Raw genomic sequence first — 20,686 nt, 5'->3', positions numbered from 1 at the left:
ACGCATAATGTCAGTCTCGATTTTGCAAAAAATATTTATGTATTTATTTACTGCGTGAAATTAATTTGAACTCAATAAGACTGAATTTTATTTTTTTCAAAATAAGAAAAAAAATATAAAAATAAAAAATATTACAAAATATTGCATTTCTTTTCTTTTAAAAAAGAGAGCGCAAAAAAAGTTAAATTCGTATTATATCGTATTTGTTATTTTAAATAAACAAAAATTCTAACAAAATTATGATTGCTTGGTGTTTACAGAAAATATCTTTACAGTGATTTATATATTTTTATTTTTGTTTTTAATTTTTCATTTTTGTTTGTTCAAAATATTTTTTTTTTTCATAATTAATCGTTGCCGCAAATAGCAAATAAGTGCGTGTGGGTATTTTCTTTGTATTTTTGGTTTCAAATATTCGTTAGGTTTTGTTTTCTGTTTTTTTTTTATTTTTTGTTTTAAATATAATTCCTATACACTAATAGCATTAAGTTAGATTTTTGTTTTATTTTGTTTAACTTTTATTTTATTGGAAAGTTGAAAATAGTTAGATGAAAATTGGATTTTCCTGACCAGTCAGGAGTCTAAACATTGAAGTCGGCATTGTTTTCATTAAAATCTGAAAATGGACATAATACAATAAATTTTATTTATAATCAATATTATTCATTTAATAGCTAACAATACTGAATATTTAACAGAAGATTTTAATATCGATAATTTTTCAATTATCTGGTAAAGCTTAGTTAAAGCTTATGCTCTTACCTCGCCAACAGATGTTGCTAACAAATTAACAATTTTTTCATGAGGAACAGCCACAACACTTTGATTATTTATCTCAATTATTCTATGACCCACACGTACACCACCACGTTCTGCTATTCCACCGCGTAAAAGACTACAAATCTGTAAAGAATGAATTATTACAATTAGTATAGGAAAAATAGGCATTAAAAGCTAGTAACCCCTTAAACTTGACTTAAAGTAAGAATGAAACGAGTTTTACGAATTACGAATAAAATAAGTTTATAATTTTTCTTCAGAACGCTGCAGAGCGGTGTTAAAATTCAGCAATTATGTTACTTTTGAGATTGGAAGTCAGAATTTAAATTGTCTATAAGAATATCATGGTTTCAAAAGCGGCTCCATAAAGGTTCCATAAAATAATTTTGTGCACCAGCAAACAATCGTATTACTCATATGAAGATGGCTTAGGCTAGTACATAAAGCTTTTCTGCGCGAGTAGATGCATTGAATTTCTCGACAAATCGTTCCACTGAAAACCACCAGAAAAGTACTCATGAGTAGTATCAGCTCCTAGGGATCGCTAAGAAGACATGCATCGTTTAAATTAAATCTTGACAGATTTAAAAAAAACCTCAGAATTTGTATCCATCCTCTGCAATTTTTCATCGATTTCAGAGATAAATTGGTATTTTCTTAATACACATTGCATTGAAAAAGGAATGTTAACGGGGTTTCAGTTAACAATTACCAAATTCGTGGTAGGTATTTGAGCGAAAGTCAAACAAAGGCAGTCAGACACAACTTTAAATATCAATGTTTGATAGGAAGACACGCTAAGCAATTGGGGTGCTCTCTCATGACTGAGTTGCATAGACGAAGAAGAAAAAGAAGAACTATTTATCGTCTTCTTAGCGCCTGCTTTGATCTCTTCAATAAAAGAAAACTATCAGGGAAAATTCTTCGATGAAGATACTAGTGATCTAGTGTAAACGGACGTAAAAAGTCTGACCAAATTCATTGCAAAATATAAGTGGTTCCCCCAAAATAAAGCCATGATGTCTATCTAAGTAAGTTAGGTCTTCACCCAACAGCCACTTTAACCTAATTTAACGTAGGAATAAAAAAAAAATATTAAAGAATCAAGCGATTTCTACATAAAGTAGCGGGATTTATGATAAAAATCATATTTTAAAAATCGGCGTTTCATGACGTGCAAAAAAACCAGCTATTTAACTTTATGGATTTCAGATAGTCTTGAAATATTTGTGCTTGCGTATTTTTGTTAGGCTCAACTTTATTAAGGTGTACAAAGATCTGTGTTATTCAAGTCATTACCAAGTAATTAAAAATCAACTTTATAACTTTAACTCTTTATTTATCCGAATTCACTTTTTGTGACTTCGTTTTGTAAATCTATGAGCTCTCCATATGAATGTTTATAGACGTAAGTAAACAAAAAACAATTTACTAAACAAAAATTTATAAAAGTAACTAATAAGTACTTACCACTCCATTTTGAACACTAAATCCTAATTGATATTTGGTATTCGGTCGTTTTATCTTAACCTCGACTACCGGCGGACAAGGCACAACCGTAAATTTAACAGCAGTCTGATTTTTTGCATTGCGTATATAACTCTGACAGGTCGATAATGGAAGCCCGACTAAGCTCATGCCATTTATAGCAATCAATTGGTCACCGATATTTAACTGACCGCATCTAGCTGCAGCCCCAGTTGACATTAGATTTGCAATTACAACAGTGGGCAACATTGAACCCCAACCACTCTCCACAATCACTACACCTAGTATTTCTCCTTTCGCCTTTGGTACAACTACCTCCTTTTGCAATTCCTTTTTCGCAAAGATCTCCAGTTCATCACCGAAAATCTCTTGACTATTGAGCACTTCCTGGTAATCCATTTCCTTAACAAAACTATGATCCTCAATTCCATTTGCTTTCAGGAATTCCATGTATGCCACTTGGAATGCCTGACCAATTGATTGTGCTATAAATTGTGCTTCATCACTCTCAAAAACATGGCATATCATTTTTGGTGTTCGATTTGGTTTTGGGCCTTCATCGGTGTCCGATGGCACAAATCTACGCCGTGCCATTAAAACTACTAAGTCGCCAATGTCGGCGATGTAGGAGATTGTACGTAGAGCATGATCCATCATGATCTCTTTGAGATCAGTGTTAAGGACCATTATTTTCTCGGTTGATATAAATAGATCAACCTCGGTGGATGGTTGACTTTCACCTTCTGGTGCCTATAAAATTAATTAAATAGCATTGAATTTAGATTGGTAAGTTTGTAATACAAATTGTATTATCAAGAGTGTAGTGTTGAGTGAACTTACCAAAGCCTGTTAGTATGCATGCGAACAAAGAGTGGGAGTTTGGTTAGTAAGTTATTCTTGTTGTTGATGATGATGATGATTATGAGAATTTCAAATGAAATATGATTATGAACGTACCTTGATCCTTGAAACGGCTTCTTCAGCCTGCATCATTCGGGTAGATTTCGTTGGTTGTCCCTCGCACACTAGCTGCGTCGAACCTAAATACCTTGCTCGAAATAGAACTCCCTCGATTAGTACTGCAGGATCAAGTAAAGCTGTAACAGGGAGAGAAAATTAGTATCATGTAATTTACTTATAAACTACTTCTAAACTAATCTATAGAAACTGCACATAAGTTTTCATGGTAGAAGAAAAATTTAAAATTAAGAGAGAATTTTTAATGGACCGCGTTTTGTCTATTAGGGTTGCGAAAATTCATATTTCCACTTGTCATTTTGTCGAATTTATGGCAAGTTTTAAATCCTTCTCTCTATACCAACCATAAGGACATTGGCGATTTAAAAATCGCATGCAAAAAATGTGATGAACTATCTTGTAACATCTTGATTATATTCCTTCAAAAGATAATTCCACTACCTTGGCCCATACCAGTACAACCTCGAAGCAAACTATTAGAGGCGCACAAAGTGAAAGTGAAAAGAAGAAATTTAACGTTGAACGTCTTAGCACACTAGAAGTTTCCAGAGCTTACAAAGAACGACTGAATGTCCCGATATCGCAAAACTATCAAGTCAGTAGCGGAAATCATAAAAAAAAATCCGTTGTATGATGAATACGAATACTGGCAGGAGATGATAGAAGATGAACAGCGAAAGAGATACAGCAAACCAAAAGTGTCGAGCTAGAAAGAGAAGCTGAGAGCAAAAAACAAATCTACGGACAAGAGAAAAGGCATACTCCGAATTCAAGGAGATCGAAAAGTCAAGTGATCGAAAGAACATCCAAAGGTCTTATACAAAATGCAAACAACTCGCTGCGGGTTCTGAAATCAGAACGCAAGCTCTTCGAAACATTGAATCTAATCTAATCACTAAACAATAAAAGTTTTCAAGCAAGTTTTCAAATAATGAAAATCATGTGCAGAGATTAGAACGACAAGAGGAAAACCATGTATAAAAAATTAGTAACAAAACGTCGGCTTCGGTGGAACTTTTCATCTAGGGAGATGAAGGTTTGCTAGCTAATGAGTGAAAGGAAATATTTCATTTTCATTTCTTGAAAAAACTATCGGAGCATTCTATGCATTTTATGCAGACAGCACCTGCACCATACATACTTTACGTGGCTTTTGGTCACAAAGATCACATAAATTTAAATCTTCAAACTAAGACAAATCCTTTGGCGTATAGTGGTGGAACAAGTCTCGCCCATGAGTCTATGTGGGATTTTTATATTTTCGTTGATTATATCGCTATAACGATGTCAGGCCAAAAACTTTTAACTTGCCCTAGTAATACCTATAACTATTTCACTACTAAGAAATCTTATCAGCCGGCCCTGGGTCGAGTTTCGGACATGTTTGTTTTTTGAGTTGTTGAGAATATCTTAATATTTTTTTTGATGCACTGCACGGAAGTAAGGTGGTTCATATTCAGAAACTTAAAACAAATATATATCGGCCTACGTATGTTAAAGAATGTGTATTGACAGGGCCGTAAACACCATTGGGGCAATCGGGGCGGTACCCCGTGGACCCCGACACGCCAGGACCCCGACTGGAGAAAATGCAGAGAAGTCAACTTATTATAAAAGTAAAGAAGCAAAAATATGAGATTTTTGACATGAATATCTTCGGACACAAGAGAGACAAGTTATCAGCCCTATTCTGCTATTCACGTGAATTTCAGATCCGATTCACACATTCGATTCACTGTAACTCTACCTTGCCATTTTGTAATCCACCTGGTGAACTGAACTGTTATACCCCTATTTGACGTCCACATGATCGTCAACTTTAAAAAAAAATGGCGACGAAATGATACATCAGGGGCCCCAAAAAAAAAAGGGGCGTATATTTGTTCTTATTTTCTATATCAAAGGAGCCCAAAAATTTAATCTTGCCCCAGGGCCCCGGCAACTCAACGTTCGCCTCTGTGTATTGATTTTATTAATTAAAAAAGAAATTATCAAAAAATTAAGTATTTAGAATGAAAATTTTTATACTGAATTTAAAAATATTACGACCCATGAAAACATCTTGCTGTTTCCTAAGATATAAATACAATTTTAAATGATAAACAAAAATAAAACACAACTATCATTATAGGACTTACATTTGTTTGGTTAATATTTTTGTGCAACAATTTGGTAAAACATTTATGTTTGTTATTTTTATTGCAAGGTTATGAAAGCGTGGAATATAAAAAAAAACCATTTAATTTTTTTCTTCACTCATTAAAAAAAGCCAACTTTTAGGTAGGGGAAACAAACAACAACACAAAAAACAACATTTCAAAACTTACCTTCTTTATTGCGAGTTTTTGCCTTCTTATCACTATTTGTAGAGTCCTTTAAAGATTTAATTGAACCAGTTGGACTCTTTGAGTATTGTAGTTTTTCGGGTGATGTTATGGTGACTTCACCAGTGCCAATTATTTGGCAATGTTCGGGTGAAGTTGGTGTGAGTGCTGTTCCAATACCTTGTCGAATGGTTGCTGATGAAAATGTTTGAGGTTTAATGCTAGTTGAATTGTTCAACATTGTTATGTCTGAAGTTGTTGGTGAATGAGTTGCAGAATTCTTTGACCAAAGTTGCTAAAATGAATATTGTTATAAGCTTTTTTTTTCTTACAATTTGTATCTATTTGACAAACTTTATCATCATAAAATCCTTGATCATCGAGACGTTGCTGTCCTAATAACCTGTCAGTTTCTAAATCAGTATCGTGTTCCTCCTCTTCGGCGTGACACTGGCCTTTGTGCATTACATCGACGGAAGAATTCTCGTGCGAGTTAGTTCGTGGAACCCAAATTGGTGATTCACGTCCGGCGGGAAGTACTTCATCGCAGAATTTTGCCTTTTCAGGAAGAGTTTTCGCACGCTGCAAAGCCGATCGAATATCCTTCATAGCTTCTTGAATGTCTTGAGATTCTGCTTCGGTTATCGTCTGGCGATGTGGGACCGGTGCAGGAGGTGGTGGTGGAGTATTTTGTGGCATATCTACAAAACAAAAATATTAAAATCCCTCTCTTCTCACAGAACAAAACAGAACTCACTTGTTGCATAGACAGCATCATAAACATGAGAATCTTTAACATCTCCATTGTTAAGAGCTGTATTGCAACATCCACTATCACTTGTAGCCACATCGTTCATAGCCTGTTTTGCTTCGACATCAGACTCATCTTGACCATTATTTATGACACTATTATTGTCGACATCATCCAAAGCTGCCACACTAAGATTATTACACTCCAAGTATTTCTTATCAATCACAACTGAAATATTGTTTTCAGTATCAGACGCATGTCCACTTGAAAGTCCATCTTCAAGCACTGGCATGCTTGTGTAAAGTTTTCCAAAATCAGTTTGCAAGTTAATATCATTGGATAGGCTATCCAAATCACCGCAATTCGAATCGTAGTCTGTTGTTTCTGGTGAAAGAGTAAAATTACGTGAATGTCGACGTAAATTTGCTTCTAATTCTGTATCAGCAAGTTCACCTGAGCTACGACTATTCGAATCAATGTAAAGTTCAATGTCATTTTGCTCGTTGTAGTTATCATATTGCTACAATTGTGAAGGGTTAGAGAAATACATACACATTTTTTAAAAAGTTTATATTACTTGTTTTCTGGGTGAACGATGAACCATGTAAAGTTCTTCCTTTGGAATTCTAGCCAATCTTTGGCCAATGTAAGCTTGTTCGGCTTTTTTGTCTTCTTCACGCTCATAGTCTTGGTGTGTATCCTTAAAAAAAAAAAAAAGAAACCGAATTTGAAAATAATGAATGATAATAATTTAGCAATTTAAAATACGTTCGTTTAAAGTTTTTTCTAATAGGTCTCATTAATACTGCAGCTAGAATAACTATTACTCTTTATATTTTAAAAAAGAACATTTTTTACGATATAGTTACTATGGCAACTGCATTTTTAAGGTTTCGGGTATATTTTTTAAAAGGTTGCACCCAATTCACTCATAATTTATAGACAGATATTTTTCTTATAAGTATTTTATAAATTTTAAGGATAAAATGTATTCAAATTACGAAAAAAAAATAAGATCGGACATTTTTTCTATGATAGTTTTGTTTTGGGGCAAACTAAAAATAGAACATTAAATCGCATTAAATTGAGGGTCATTCTAAATGATCGTTTGAGTTATAATAACTATCAATACGATCTTTGTCAATCAAAAAGGATGTGCCATTTTTATATAAAAAAATTTTTTTAGAAACAATTTGCAAATTTTCAGTACTAAAAACTTAAAAATAAAAATGCGATTGAAGAGGAGGCTTTTTATAAAAAAAATTAAATTAATGTTAATTTAGGAAAAGCAAATCTTCTCGCTGAAAATATGTTTCAATTTTCCATAGACTGCGACCTTTTTTATTTTTTCAATGTTCGCACTATATAATTTTTTAACTCTTAGGTTGAGGCTACTTGAAAATTTAGAATATTGTCACATATACTGGAATTTATAGCTAAATATTTACCTAATAAGTTTGTTAAAGATTTAAATTTTTTTCTGATTCGATGAATTCAGCGAGCAATAGCTAGAGAATATGTTTTAAACAAGATTTAATAGTAGCAACAAAAAAAAAAACTGTGCCCTAAATTCTCGCTTTGAGGTATTTAAAGTTGTTTTCAAATTGAACATTACAAAAATATATGTTAAATAACTATTCACTTGATACCAACCATATTTTTTATCAATTGTTTGGCAATGGATAAAAACAAAAAAAATTGCTTCTTGAAGTAGTAGCGAAGCATCGAGTTCATTCATTACACATAATTTTTCGATTTCCATATCCTATGTCAGAGCCTTTTTGGCGCAACAAAATGATTTTTGTAGAGGATGAACTATTCATGAAAACGATCTTAATTAAAGAGCGTATTTTTAGAAAGAAAAAAGTTACACATACGCCACAGTGGTCGGTTCTTCTAAGAACTTAAAAAAAAATCAAAAAACACCTTTTTTGTTAGTTTTTAGGTTATATTAGGTTATTTTAGGTTTTTAGGTCTTTCATTAATTGATGTACGAAATGCAACGTGCATAATCCTCTGTTAAATAACAAATTTATTTAATGTCATTAATATATGAATTTGTTTTTAATAAATCAGTCAGTTTGTAAATTTTGATTTTCTCGAACATTATAAAAGATGCAAACATCTGTACTAAAGCGCTTGACTAAAATTTACTTAGAGCACTGATAATAAATTCGTTTAGTAGTTTTATTTTTAAAGATTTCTGGAAGCTTTGTAAACGTGTGATTTTTAAGATTACTGTTGTAATTTTCTGACTGTCAACTTGTTTTTTTTCGCTCGAAGCATAAATATTTGAAAAATGGCGTATGAAGAAGTTCATTTATCTCCGTCAGAATCCTATATATAAAGAGGATAGGAATATTGTACAAAACTAATAGTGTATCAGCATTTCTCTTTGTTTGAGTTTCTTTAAGGAAAAATACATTTTTGATATTCCTTGTAGTGTTTTTATGTGACGAAGTATCGAGGAAAACATGTTTCTCAATAAGGGGCATACAAATAAACAGAATTTTCTTTGCGTTATATCGTTCTTCGAAGCCTGAACCATAAAAAGATAACTTGCTATATTTTTGACAAAGTAAATACATACATATGTATGTACATATCGTCGGCGGAAAGCAAAATTGTTCAAAGTCCTTAACAAATCCTATGGAGTTAGAACAATTTTGCTTTCCGCAGGCGATATATAAAATAATGTCGCGAAAAGATATTTATTTAATGTATATTTTTTTTGTAAAATCGAATGCACGAAGTAGATATACAGTGTCCCTGATTAAGATAAAAGCATTTTATGGGGTGATTCTTGGGTATATTCTAAGAAAAAATTGTTCTACAGTAACTCTATATCTTCAAAGTTGATACCACTTAGCGATGATTGAAGAAAACGCTTACTTTGGTATGCCTATACTCATGTTAATTTTCATTTTTCCGTTAATACTGTAGATAGAAACTTTGTTAAGATCTTGATTTTTAGGAGAAATGTTATTCTTTGTTCAATTTCAAAAATGTTAATATCTTTTTTGATTGCTCATATTTTTTTTACTATAGCATTATGTGCTGTATGTATGTTCTCTTATCAAAATAAAAACAAATAAATAATAGTAAAAAAATAAAAAAAAATAAAAAATATCTAACAAATAAATAAGAAATCCTGTGCTTTTTTAAATTTCTTTCATCCTAGTTGAGAAAGAGATTTTTTTATTTTTATCAGAAATTGTTTTCAGGTTTTAATTTACACAGCTGCTTGTAATTTACGTTTAATCAACACAAGCGAATTCGAATGATAAAATCCTCGCTATGTGACATTCTTTGATGAAATATTACTCTTTGATTAAATTTGTTTGCAAATTGTGGGTTGTTTTATTTATATTATTTTTCAGATAAGTATATTTTGTTTGTGTTCTTTATCATCTGGTGTGTTAGAAGAATTTCATGATGCATTTATGCACAAAGTAAAAATATCAAATACTTTATAACTCATCAATTTATATATATTAAATTTGAAAATGTAATACGAAGTCATAAAAGAATTCGGAGTAAATAAATATTGCAATTGTAAACTTAAGTCTTCATAATATGTATTTTATTACACGACCTACCCTTAAATTAATTGATTCCACGCAAAATCTACCACATTTACATATACGAATGTACATATTGATGTTTCCTCATTTTTTCCTAATACCAATTCATTATTACTTCATTATTTTACATTAGTTATTCTAAAAGAATGCATATTATAAAATAAACAATCAATAGTTATACCGGCAATGATTCATTTACAATTCAGTGATTAATAAAATATCATCACTTCATTAAAATACATTATCACGACTTAGGAATAAAATTAACTCAAATGTAAATCAATGTGAAAAAAAGAACAATTAAATCATTAAATCTTAAATTGGACAACATTTATATATAAATATACTTACAGAACTTCCAAGATCATCACTCTCAGTGAAATCTGCAAATTGTTTCTCGTCTGTATTGGCTCCTTTGAAAAACTCTTCAAGAACCTTCCTCGTCTCTGAGAACTCATACAAATAATCAAATGTTGGTGTTTTAGGTCTAGATTCATCAACAACACTTGAGCAATCATTACGATTCTCAACATCCCCAACAGCATTATTATCATCGATATCAATCAAATTCTCTGATCGATGGTTAGTGTCTTTTACATCTTGCGGTGCAGCTGGAGAAGAATGCTGCGATACACGTTGTGGAAAACCAGGAGGACGAGTTGGCATTCCTCCTGCAGTCGCACTTGCCATCTTAAAGCTGCCTCCTTGCAGACTAAAACCTTGTTGCTGATTGCCAATCCGTCGCGGAGATCCTTCATACTCTGCAATCGGTAGTTGACCAATCATTTTGGTAACTTTCAATACATCATCTACATTTCCATCTTTTCCATGCGACTTAACCCAGTTAGTATCGATGTCGTCAAAGACAACAATCTCTCCATCGCGAACACAATGTCCACCAGCTTTCCCAACATCCGTGGGCGACCCAGGACTAGTCAATCCCTGAGGAACCATATTATCAACCTGGCTAACTGGACTTCGTCCGACACGAATCTGATTGTGCCTGCCGTGATGCTGAGAGTATTGCACTTCAGCCAGATCCGGCGAATTCAGCACAGTGCTAGCCGGAGTCGTATTCGGGCTTCGACTACGCATCTCCCAAACATAACGTTCCTGGGGCTTTTCAACGAATTTCTCAAAATCCGTATCAACGACAGTTGAACTCATTTTCGAATAAGGTCGTCCTCGTATAATCGAACTGCCCTTTTCACTACTGTCCGAGTTCATCTTTGTTTAGAATACTCTCTTCGAGATGATCAGAGGTGGCGAGAAAGGTGAACTGTGGACAGAGAGGGACACAGAGGAGACACTCTAAACACACAAAACATGCACTTGACTGTTTTGGGTGGCACACAGTCCTTCTCTGTGCTTTTCTAGAGCAATTCAGTTCCAGGGTGCTACTTGAGGATTCGAATTGAATCATGCAACAAAAAAAAAGGAGGGGAGAAAGAAAATAAGAAGAATATTGAAAATGTGTGAATAAAAATTGACACTGAAAAACTCTTGTGTTTTCAAGATAAAAAATAAAAGGCAAGCACCACACACGGCCAAGGCAGTTGGGTGGTGGTGTTCACGCCCTCTCTGATGATGATGAGCTTTATAACAAAAAAAAAAACTAAGCATTGTTGGATTCAAATAAAAATTCTATTTTTCATAAAAATAAAGTCTTTGTTCTTTTTTCTTTTTGAGGCTCAATATTTTCAACAAAAAAAAAAGGAAGAAATTATATTTTCGTCCTTTGTGGACGATGAAAACTTTTTCGGAAATGTAATGAAAAAAAAAAAATAATCAATAATCCAGCCATGATGTCTACAAAAACACAGCCGGAAAAAAACTAGAGTTTTTCTTTTGATTTCACCGATGATTTAATTAAAACTTACTTTAAGCATAATGTTTAGCAGTTGTTTATAGTTTTAATAAATAGTGAATATTTATAATTTGATGAAGGTACACAAATTTTATTCAAAGATTTTTCTTGAACAGAGAAAAAATTTTATATTTCAGTCAATCAGCTTCAGCGAGCACAAACTACAAAGTACGACGAGAAAAGATTAGGAAAATTTTTTTTCATTTTCTTTGACGTTTTTCTTTGTGTTTTTTTGGGTTCTTTTTTGTTGTGACGTTTGTAACAAGTGTGGTGAGTTGAAAATTATTGACACTTGGCATCACGGCACCTAGTGGATAGCGACGGAACCCCGAAAGTTATATAGATTATTTTCGGATTTGCCGCTCAATGTAATTTCCATAAGAAAAAAATAAAAAAGACCTCGAAAAACATTTATTTTACGAATTAATTTTATATGTACGAGTATCAATTTTATGATTGCAAAATGATAATAATATGTGTTTATATCTAAATCAGGTTTAAAATATATCAAAAAGTATAATAATACCTGTGTAATTTGTATTTAAAAAGTGCAAGCGAATCGCCTGAAAACAACAAAAAATACTATAAAAAATATAAAAATTATTAAATTATTCTTTTATTTGTTTCACTTTTTCACAAATAATAGTAGGTAAGCATTTTTTTTTATTTTCAACAATCTTGAAAGAAAATTAAACCAAAATAGTTTCTATATTTTTTGTAGTATTTGTTGTTGTTTTCCTGCGATTTGCTTCTCTTTTTGGAGACAAATTAAATAGGAATTATTATTCTTTTTGATATATTTTAAACCTGATTTAGATATAAACACATATTATTATCATTTTACAATCATAAAATTGATACTCGTTCATATAAAATTAATTCGTAAAATAAATGTCTTTCGAGGTCTTTTTTGTTTTTTTCTTATGGAAACTACATTGAACTGCAAATCGAAAAAAAAATCTATATCATTTTCGGGTTGTCGCTACAAGTGGTAGATGGCGTGGAAAGCTATTTCCCAAGTCACAATACAGGGGTGGTTCTAGATTAATCAAGGCCGTGTGTGAATTGCGTTAAATAGCTAAGGCCGTGTGCGAATTGCGTTAAAATAGGTGTGTTTTTTTGTTTATCTATAGGTGTGTTTTTTTGTTTATCTATATAGATTTTGTGCAAAAAAACGACATCGAGATTTTTGAAATGAAAACAATTTACGTGTTAATTACAACAAAAACTTTATCTGTATAGATTTTTGAAAAATCCAGATAATTATCCAGATTTTACTTTCTCTCGATAGAAAACAGTACTGCCAAGGTACATTACACTTATTAAATGTCAGATTCCAATAAACGACAGCTGCAGTTGACAGATATATGACAAAAAAAAATTTAATATTTAAAATTGAATTCAATTAGGAATAACAAACAACACAAATCAATGTAAGTATAAGCATATTTTTTGGAAAAAGATGAAAATTGTGCGATAAACTTTGGTTTTTTTTTTTAATTTAATAATTTTAGGATTCACGTATTTGCATGAGTGCGATATCTTCCCCAAAATTAAAGAGAAAAACCGGAAAAGGAGATGGAAAGTAAATCAATTTATTCTTACAATGAGCTAGCGTATTTATCTTTTTTTTCTAGGAATTATTTCACAAAAGAAGAATTCTGTGTACTGTGCGATTGGGTCTTAATCGTGTCGGTACCTTCAACCCTCACAGTCAAAATGTAATGTAAAATGTTCTTGGAATGCCCGCTCGTTTGCGAAAACGTCTATTCTTAGACGATCAACATGAATAAATGATAACAAAGCTCTTGTTGTTAATAAATTGCCTCATTAGAATGCCCACCACAAAAACAGTCTCTTACATTTTTAAAATGATACACGTCATGTATGTGCGCTGCGAAGAAAAGCAAATACAAACATACCTCCCGAAAAATATTCCCCCAGGAAACACTTTTCATCCCAAACAGCAGACAGCAACAAGCAAGACAATCCTAACATTGCATTATGCAGCTCATTCAACACCCAAAAATCCTTCAGCTCCCGTTGATGAAAAACCATTTTATAAGAGATCGCTTCACTGCGTTCAAACTTGTACGACATGTGCATGATAAGTGAAGTGTGGAAACAAATGGCATGTGAAAGTGGTAATTGTTTCAGAGCATCATTTAGCTCCCCAATTGGTTGCAGGTAATATTTTTATTGATTCTCCTTTTTTGGTTCGATATATTCCTTATGTACTCTGCCTGCATTGATGTCGTTTTGTTTCTGTAGGACATGTCTTCTACAAATGGGTCTAAAGCCCCCATCGAGATCCCGAGAAAATCTGCATGAATCTTCTTCGCAATTGCTTTCCCCTTCTAAACAGTTATGCAGAGGGAGGAATTAAGGCAAAACACATGGATTCCCAACCCAACTTAACCAACCCTACAACTGGACATCCGGGTCTGAACAACTCGAGTACAGCAGACTTTTTAAACTAAGTTTATCCATGTATTATATCGCACCCCCGATGGAACAACGACGTAAGTGCAAATTTTGAATTTTCTGAGTTAAGTATGCCATAGTTTCAAGAAAAGGTATTTCCTTCCGATGAAACAAAGACCCAATTGAAAATGTTCTATTTGTATCCAGGGGGCAGAAATGTCTTTGGACCGTTACATTGTTTTCAAACGTTTTCAAAATGTTTAATCGAGTTTTCTGAAGAATCAACATTTTTGCACTTACGTCGTTGTACCACCGGAGGTGCGATATTTGTTTATATTTTATAACTTTGTCATTATTATTTAACGTCAGACCCCCTTTGTGCCATCAAAATTTTAAATGTATCTTAGAAATAAGTTATTTAATTATTAAATTGCAAATTGCAAAATTAAAACGTAATCCGTTCTGCTTTTTCTCATTAAGATTTATCTGACAAGTTTCCAATCCGATATGAAAATTAATTGAACAAATTTGTGCGCGCCTCACTGCATAATCTCGGAACTGCAACATCAGACTTACAAAATGTTTCCATAAAAAATTCAACACATAACTTTGTATTAGTTTTTAGAAATAAATAACATACTCAAAGAAAGAATTACTCAGCTTTTGACTAAATTTACCTATATATTTATTTAACATTTAACATTTTTGTTTCATGTTTTTTTTTTTCATAAGTAGGTACCTACTCAGTAAATACTCTTTTACTAATTTTCATTATCATACATACACAAAAAAAAAAAAAAAAAACAATCACCGATGCCGAGGGCACTTCGGTATTCCATAAATCAAGGCGACCACTGCCGTCGACAGAAGCGAACAAGGCGGGATGAATTGGAGACCATAACATAATTTGAATTTTCTTCAAATGAATATAATGGTTTAGTGTCCTACAAGTAAATACAAAAAATGTAATACATATTGGTCGTTATAGTAGATATTAAATTTCACCTTAAGACTCCATAACTTAATTGTCCAATCAATGAACGATGTAAGAAACAAATCATCAAAATCTGTTGTAGATTGATTTGGATGAGTTGATATTCCCGTCACTGGACCCAAATGTTTCTCATAGACTTCAGACACACCCGAACGTATTCCATGTCGATAAGCTTGAGTAGAAACAACAATTTATTTATAAGCAAATGGAAAATCACAACAAACTTTTACCATAATAAACATTGCCATCTTCACTACCCATAACCAGATTGTTAATCTCATTCGATGGAAAGGACATGCAACTGATAGCAATTGGGTTCGATTGCCGTGGCTGCAATTCCAGTGTATCTTGCGGCATCGACAACATATCCAAACTCCATGAGCAAAGCTTGCCATCGGCTGAGATCGATAACACATTGTCTGCATTCTGTGTGCCAACCATTTGCAAACAATACACTGGATGCGTATGTGCAGTTGCACTTAGAGGTGTCCTCTGGTCCTCTGTGCGCTTTTCCACTCGATTATTCCATAATACAATATGACCGGAATACGTTCCACCGAGTATAAGGTTTTGATTGAATTTAGCAAAGCATGTTGACATAACGGCACTTTGACAATGGAATATATCTTCGGGTGTTTGTTTTTTATATTTTGTGTTCCAGACCATTACAACACCATCTGGTTCATTGTGACTCTCCTTAAAAAAGTTAGTGGGTTTTAGATAGAATCGTGGAAAAAAATACAAATGCAAACCTCATTATTGTGATATGAAACAACAACCAGTTCAGGAAAATGTGTTGACCAATCCATTGAAGTGATGCATCGATTCTTAGACCATCGGTCTTCGTGGAAATCTCGATTCAATGACAACCTAGCATGTGTCCTCTCATCGTTTGACTCCTATCACCACCTCCAATGTATTCGGTGTAGATGTCGACATTCTCAGATAGAGCCCTTTCGATGACACGTCCAGCGGGTAAAACAAACCTTTGAAAGTCCGCCGACAAGATGATCATCTGTTTTTGTTCTTCCGATAGTTCCTTAAGTGAAAGCACAAATGTTAAATTAATGTAAAGAGAGGAGAGAAAAAATTCACTTACTTTATTTTTCTCTTCAGGTTCTTTTTTGTATTCAAGTGGTGTTATGGCTGATGCAACTTCCTTCATAGTGGGCAAACCATGTGGTAGAATTCCTGGTGGTAGTTTGGAATGGAAACCATTGTCGATGTGTGGCAGCGATCTCTGTTCGTCATCTCCTTGGGCATCATAAGTAAGCATAGGTAAAACAGGAACAATTCTACGATTTTTTTTGTTTGTTTTTTTTTTCTCTCATTTTGTTTAGAGCTTTGTTTTATTAAATTTTAATTTTTTAAATAAAAAAGCAAAAGCAAACTTTTTGACAGACAGTTGTCAAAGTTAATGTTCAGTGCTGCCAAACTTTAACACGGATTCCAAAAATCCCGATGTCGTTTTTTTGCACAAAATCTATATAGATAAACAAAAAAACACACCTTATATAGATTTTGTGCAAAAAAAACGACATCGAGATTTTTGAAATCAAAACAATTTACGTGTTAAAAACAACAATAGATTTTTGAAACATCCAGATAATTATCCAGATTTTACTTTCTCTCGATAAAAACAGTAGTGCCAAGGTACTTTATTTTTTGTGTTCATACAAAAATATCTGAAAATATTAACAAAAAAAAAGCGGAGAAAACGAGGTTTGAAAAAAACTCTCATAGAAAAAAATAATCAAAAATTTGTTTGACATGGTTGCATTGAAATGTTAATATCTCGAGATATACGCAATGCACTTTTCAGATAAAAGTCTTAAATGGATCCTGATAAGATTGTTGAACAGATATGTATATAAAATTACCAAAGTTTTTTCGAAAAATTAGAAATAAAAATAAAAAAGTTTTCACATTTGATTTTTTAAAAATCGAAAAAAATTCAATATGGCTACCTTCAAACGCTTATAACACAAGAACGACGCAACTAATGTTAATGGTCATGGTCTTAAAATGTAGCTAAGAATATACAGATAATTTTTGGTTTTTTGTGAAAAAAAATTTTTTGAATCCAACATGGGTGCCATGGCCATATGAAAATTTTTGTCTGCATCCAACATGGATGTAATGGCCTTCCCACTTCGGAGTTAAAATAAAAAAAAAAACAAAAGCAACATTTTTGACAGACAGCTGCCAAAGTATATGTACAGTGGTGCCAAATGTTTGCATGAATTTCAAAAATCCCGATGTCGTTTTTTTGCACAAAATCTATATAGATAAACAAAAAAACACACCCAATGTTGGTTAAAATATGACATTTGGTTAAAATTTGACACTAGCATGGTGAATAAAATGGGTTAAAATTTACCCAGCTGCGCAGCAGGGTAAAATTTGACACTAGTGGTTAAAATTTGACGTTTCTCAAGATAGAAAGATCAAGATAGATTTGAAATTATTTTTGTTATAATGCGTTGATATTTTAAGAAATGTTAAATGTATTAATACAAAGTACTTCCTCAAAAAATTTAAAATCTACTTATTGTTTGTTTATTTTTTATTTTTTATATTTCTATTTTGTTGGCAGCTGGTGAACTACGAATCATTGTATATATATTTCCATAGTACCATGAACTAATACTAAATTCGACTTCATGATAGTACTATAGAAATATATATACAATGCTACGAATTAGTGTTAGAAGATAAAAAAAAGTATGTAAAATTGAGAATTTCTTACATTTTCATACTAGAATATTTAACTTGATATATTTTCAACTGGGTTTTGTTAAAAAAAATAGTTAATTGAATATAAGAAAAACCATTTTTGAGGGTAATTTTGTTTTATCTTGAGGGAATTTTATTCAAAGTAGTACCAAGAAAAAAGTCCCATTTAATACATTTCAACACAATTCGCACAGCAAAAAAATAAATTTAATCCCTTTTTTAACCAAACGTCAAATTTTAATCGTGGTAGAAATTTTAACCAACATTTTAACGCAATTCGCACACGGCCTAACACCGTGTAAAATTTTTGACACTATTGAGGTGAATAAAAAATTTTCAGCTGTTAAAAATTTATTGGGCTCTGGGACCTGGTTAAATTTGAGTTAAATTTTTTTTGCATTTTTGTTTTGATTAATTTTTATTAAAAAGGAGTTTCATGGCAGAAAAGAGGCAGAGAAAAATATTAAACAATTTGAAATTTTTTATTCACCCCAATAGTGTCAAAAATTTTACACTGTGTTAACTATTTAACGCAATTCACACACGGCCCAAAGGTATCTTTTCGTTTTTTTTTTTGATAAATCGGACGCGTTTTGGACGCGTTTCAGGCGCGTTTCGGACGCGTTTTGGAGACGTTTTGGACGCGTTTCAGACGCGTTTTGGGCGCGTTTTGGAGGCGTTTCGGACGCGTTTTAAGGGCGTTTCGGACGCGTTTTGGAGGCATTTCGGACGCATTTTGGACGCGTTTTGGACGCGTTTCAGACGCGTTTTGGACGCCTTTCGGACGCGTTTCAGATGCGTTTTGGACGCGTTTTGAGCGCGTTTTGGATGCGTTTAGGACGCGTTTTGGACGCGTTTCGGACTCGTTTTGGACGCGTATTGCACGCGTTTTGGGCGCGTTTTGGAGGCGTTTCGGACGCGTTTTGGAGGCGTTTCGGACGCGTTTTGGACGCGTTTTGGACGCGTTTTGGGCGCGTTTTGGAGGCGTTTCGGACGCGTTTTGGAGGCGTTTTGGGCGCGTTTTGGGCGCGTTTTGGACGCGTTTTGGACGCGTTTCAGACGCGTTTTGGAGGCGTTTCGGACGCGTTTTGGACGCGTTTCGGACGCGTTTCAGATGCGTTTTGGACGCGTTTTGGGCGCGTTTTGGGCGCGTTTCAGACGCGTTTCGGACGCGTTTTGGAGGCGTTTCAGACGCGTTTCAGACGCGTTTTGGACGCGTTTCGGACGCGTTTCAGATGCGTTTTGGACGCGTTTTGGACGCGTTTTGGAGGCGTTTCGGACGCGTTTTGGAGGCGTTTCGGACGCGTTTTGGACGCGTTTTGGACGCCCAAAGGTATCTTTTCGTTTTTTTTTTTGATAAACCGGACGCGTTTTGGACGTTTCGGACGCGTTTTGGACGCGTTTTGGACGCGTTTCAGACGCGTTTCGGACGCGTTTTGGACGCGTTTTGGACGCCCAAAGGTATCTTTTCGTTTTTTTTTTTGATAAATCGGACGCGTTTTGGAAGCGTTTCGGACGCGTTTTGGACGCGTTTTGGACGCGTTTCAGACGCGTTTTGGACGCGTTTTGGGCGCGTTTTGGAGGCGTTTCGGACGCGTTTTGGACGCGTTTTGGACTCCCAAAGGTATCTTTTCGTTTTTTTTTTTTTGATAAATCGGACGCGTTTTGGACGCGTTTCGGACGCGTTTTGGACGCGTTTTGGACGCGTTTTGGGCTAGTTTTGGAGGCGTTTCGGACGCGTTTTGGAGGCGTTTCGGACGCGTTTTGGATGCGTTTCGGACGCGTTTTGGACGCGTTTCGGACGCGTTTTGGACGCGTTTTGGACGCCCAAAGGTATCTTTTCGTTTTTTTTTTTGATAAATCGGACGCGTTTTGGAAGCGTTTCGGACGCGTTTTGGACGCGTTTCAGACGCGTTTCGGACGCGTTTCAGACGCGTTTTGGACGCCCAAAGGTATCTTTTCGTTTTTTTCTTTGATAAATCGGACGCGTTTTGGAAGCGTTTCGGACGCGTTTTGGACGCGTTTCAGACGCGTTTCGGACGCGTTTTGGACGCGTTTTGGACGCCCAAAGGTATCTTTTCGTTTTTTTTTTTGATAAATCGGACGCGTTTTGGAAGCGTTTCGGACGCGTTTTGGACGCGTTTCAGACGCGTTTTGGACGCGTTTCGGACGCGTTTCAAATGCGTTTTGGAAGCGTTTCGGACGCGTTTTGGACGCGTTTCAGACGCGTTTTGGACGCGTTTCGGACGCGTTTCAAATGCGTTTTGGACGCGTTTTGGGCGCGTTTTGGAGGCGTTTCGGACGCGTTTTGGACGCGTTTCAGATGCGTTTTGGACGCGTTTTGGGCGCGTTTTGGATGCGTTTTGGACGCGTTTTGGACGCGTTTCGGACGCGTTTTGGACGCGTTTTGGGCGCGTTTTGGAGGCGTTTCGGACGCGTTTTGGACGCGTTTCGGACGCGTTTTGGATGCGTTTCGGGCGCGTTTTGGACGCGTTTCGGACGCGTTTTGGACGCGTTTCAGACGCGTTTTGGACGCGTTTCGGACGCGTTTCAAATGCGTTTTGGACGCGTTTTGGGCGCGTTTTGGACGCGTTTTGGAGGCGTTTGAGACGCGTTTTAGACGCGTTTTGGGCGCGTTTTGGAGGCGTTTCGGACGTGTTTTGGAGGCGTTTCGGACGAGTTTTGGACGCGTTTCAGATGCGTTTTGGACGCGTTTTGGGCGCGTTTTGGATGCGTTTTGGACGCGTTTTGGACGCGTTT

At 34.6% G+C, this 20,686-nt stretch overlaps 1 protein-coding gene, 1 long non-coding RNA gene and 1 pseudogene across 4 annotated transcripts; 1 reads left to right on the top strand and 2 right to left on the bottom strand.

The window, feature by feature from the left end:
- Positions 1-387: 387 nt before the first annotated feature.
- Positions 388-11,956, bottom strand: LOC129909255 (uncharacterized). Of its 3 annotated transcripts, none has more exons than XM_055986316.1 (10): positions 11,786-11,956; positions 10,257-11,302; positions 6,899-7,021; positions 6,328-6,841; positions 5,925-6,271; positions 5,574-5,865; positions 3,226-3,347; positions 2,251-3,018; positions 763-903; positions 388-616 (listed from the first exon to the last, which is right to left on the bottom strand). In XM_055986316.1, the coding sequence occupies exons 2-10, from the start codon at positions 11,130-11,132 to the stop codon at positions 545-547; spliced, it is 3,255 nt and encodes a 1,084-aa protein (XP_055842291.1). In that variant the 5' UTR covers positions 11,133-11,302; positions 11,786-11,956; the 3' UTR covers positions 388-544. The 3 variants fall into 3 exon arrangements, with proteins under 3 accessions (XP_055842291.1, XP_055842290.1, XP_055842289.1); XM_055986315.1 differs by having other exon boundaries at positions 3,226-3,365; positions 10,257-11,305; positions 11,786-11,955; XM_055986314.1 differs by having other exon boundaries at positions 3,226-3,365; positions 11,786-11,955.
- Positions 11,957-12,942: 986 nt separating this feature from the next.
- On the top strand, positions 12,943-14,265 carry LOC129910620 (uncharacterized). The gene is made up of 4 exons (XR_008771530.1): positions 12,943-13,205; positions 13,287-13,357; positions 13,410-13,959; positions 14,044-14,265. It is a non-coding gene; the product is annotated as an uncharacterized LOC129910620 (long non-coding RNA).
- Positions 14,266-14,971: 706 nt separating this feature from the next.
- LOC129910619 (cytoplasmic dynein 1 intermediate chain-like) lies at positions 14,972-16,611 on the bottom strand (annotated as a pseudogene).
- Positions 16,612-20,686: the final 4,075 nt, after the last annotated feature.

This window comes from Episyrphus balteatus, chromosome 2, assembly GCF_945859705.1.
Source record: "Episyrphus balteatus chromosome 2, idEpiBalt1.1, whole genome shotgun sequence".
Lineage (NCBI taxonomy): Eukaryota > Metazoa > Arthropoda > Insecta > Diptera > Syrphidae > Episyrphus > Episyrphus balteatus.
This window is presented reverse-complemented; position numbering and strand designations above follow the sequence as displayed.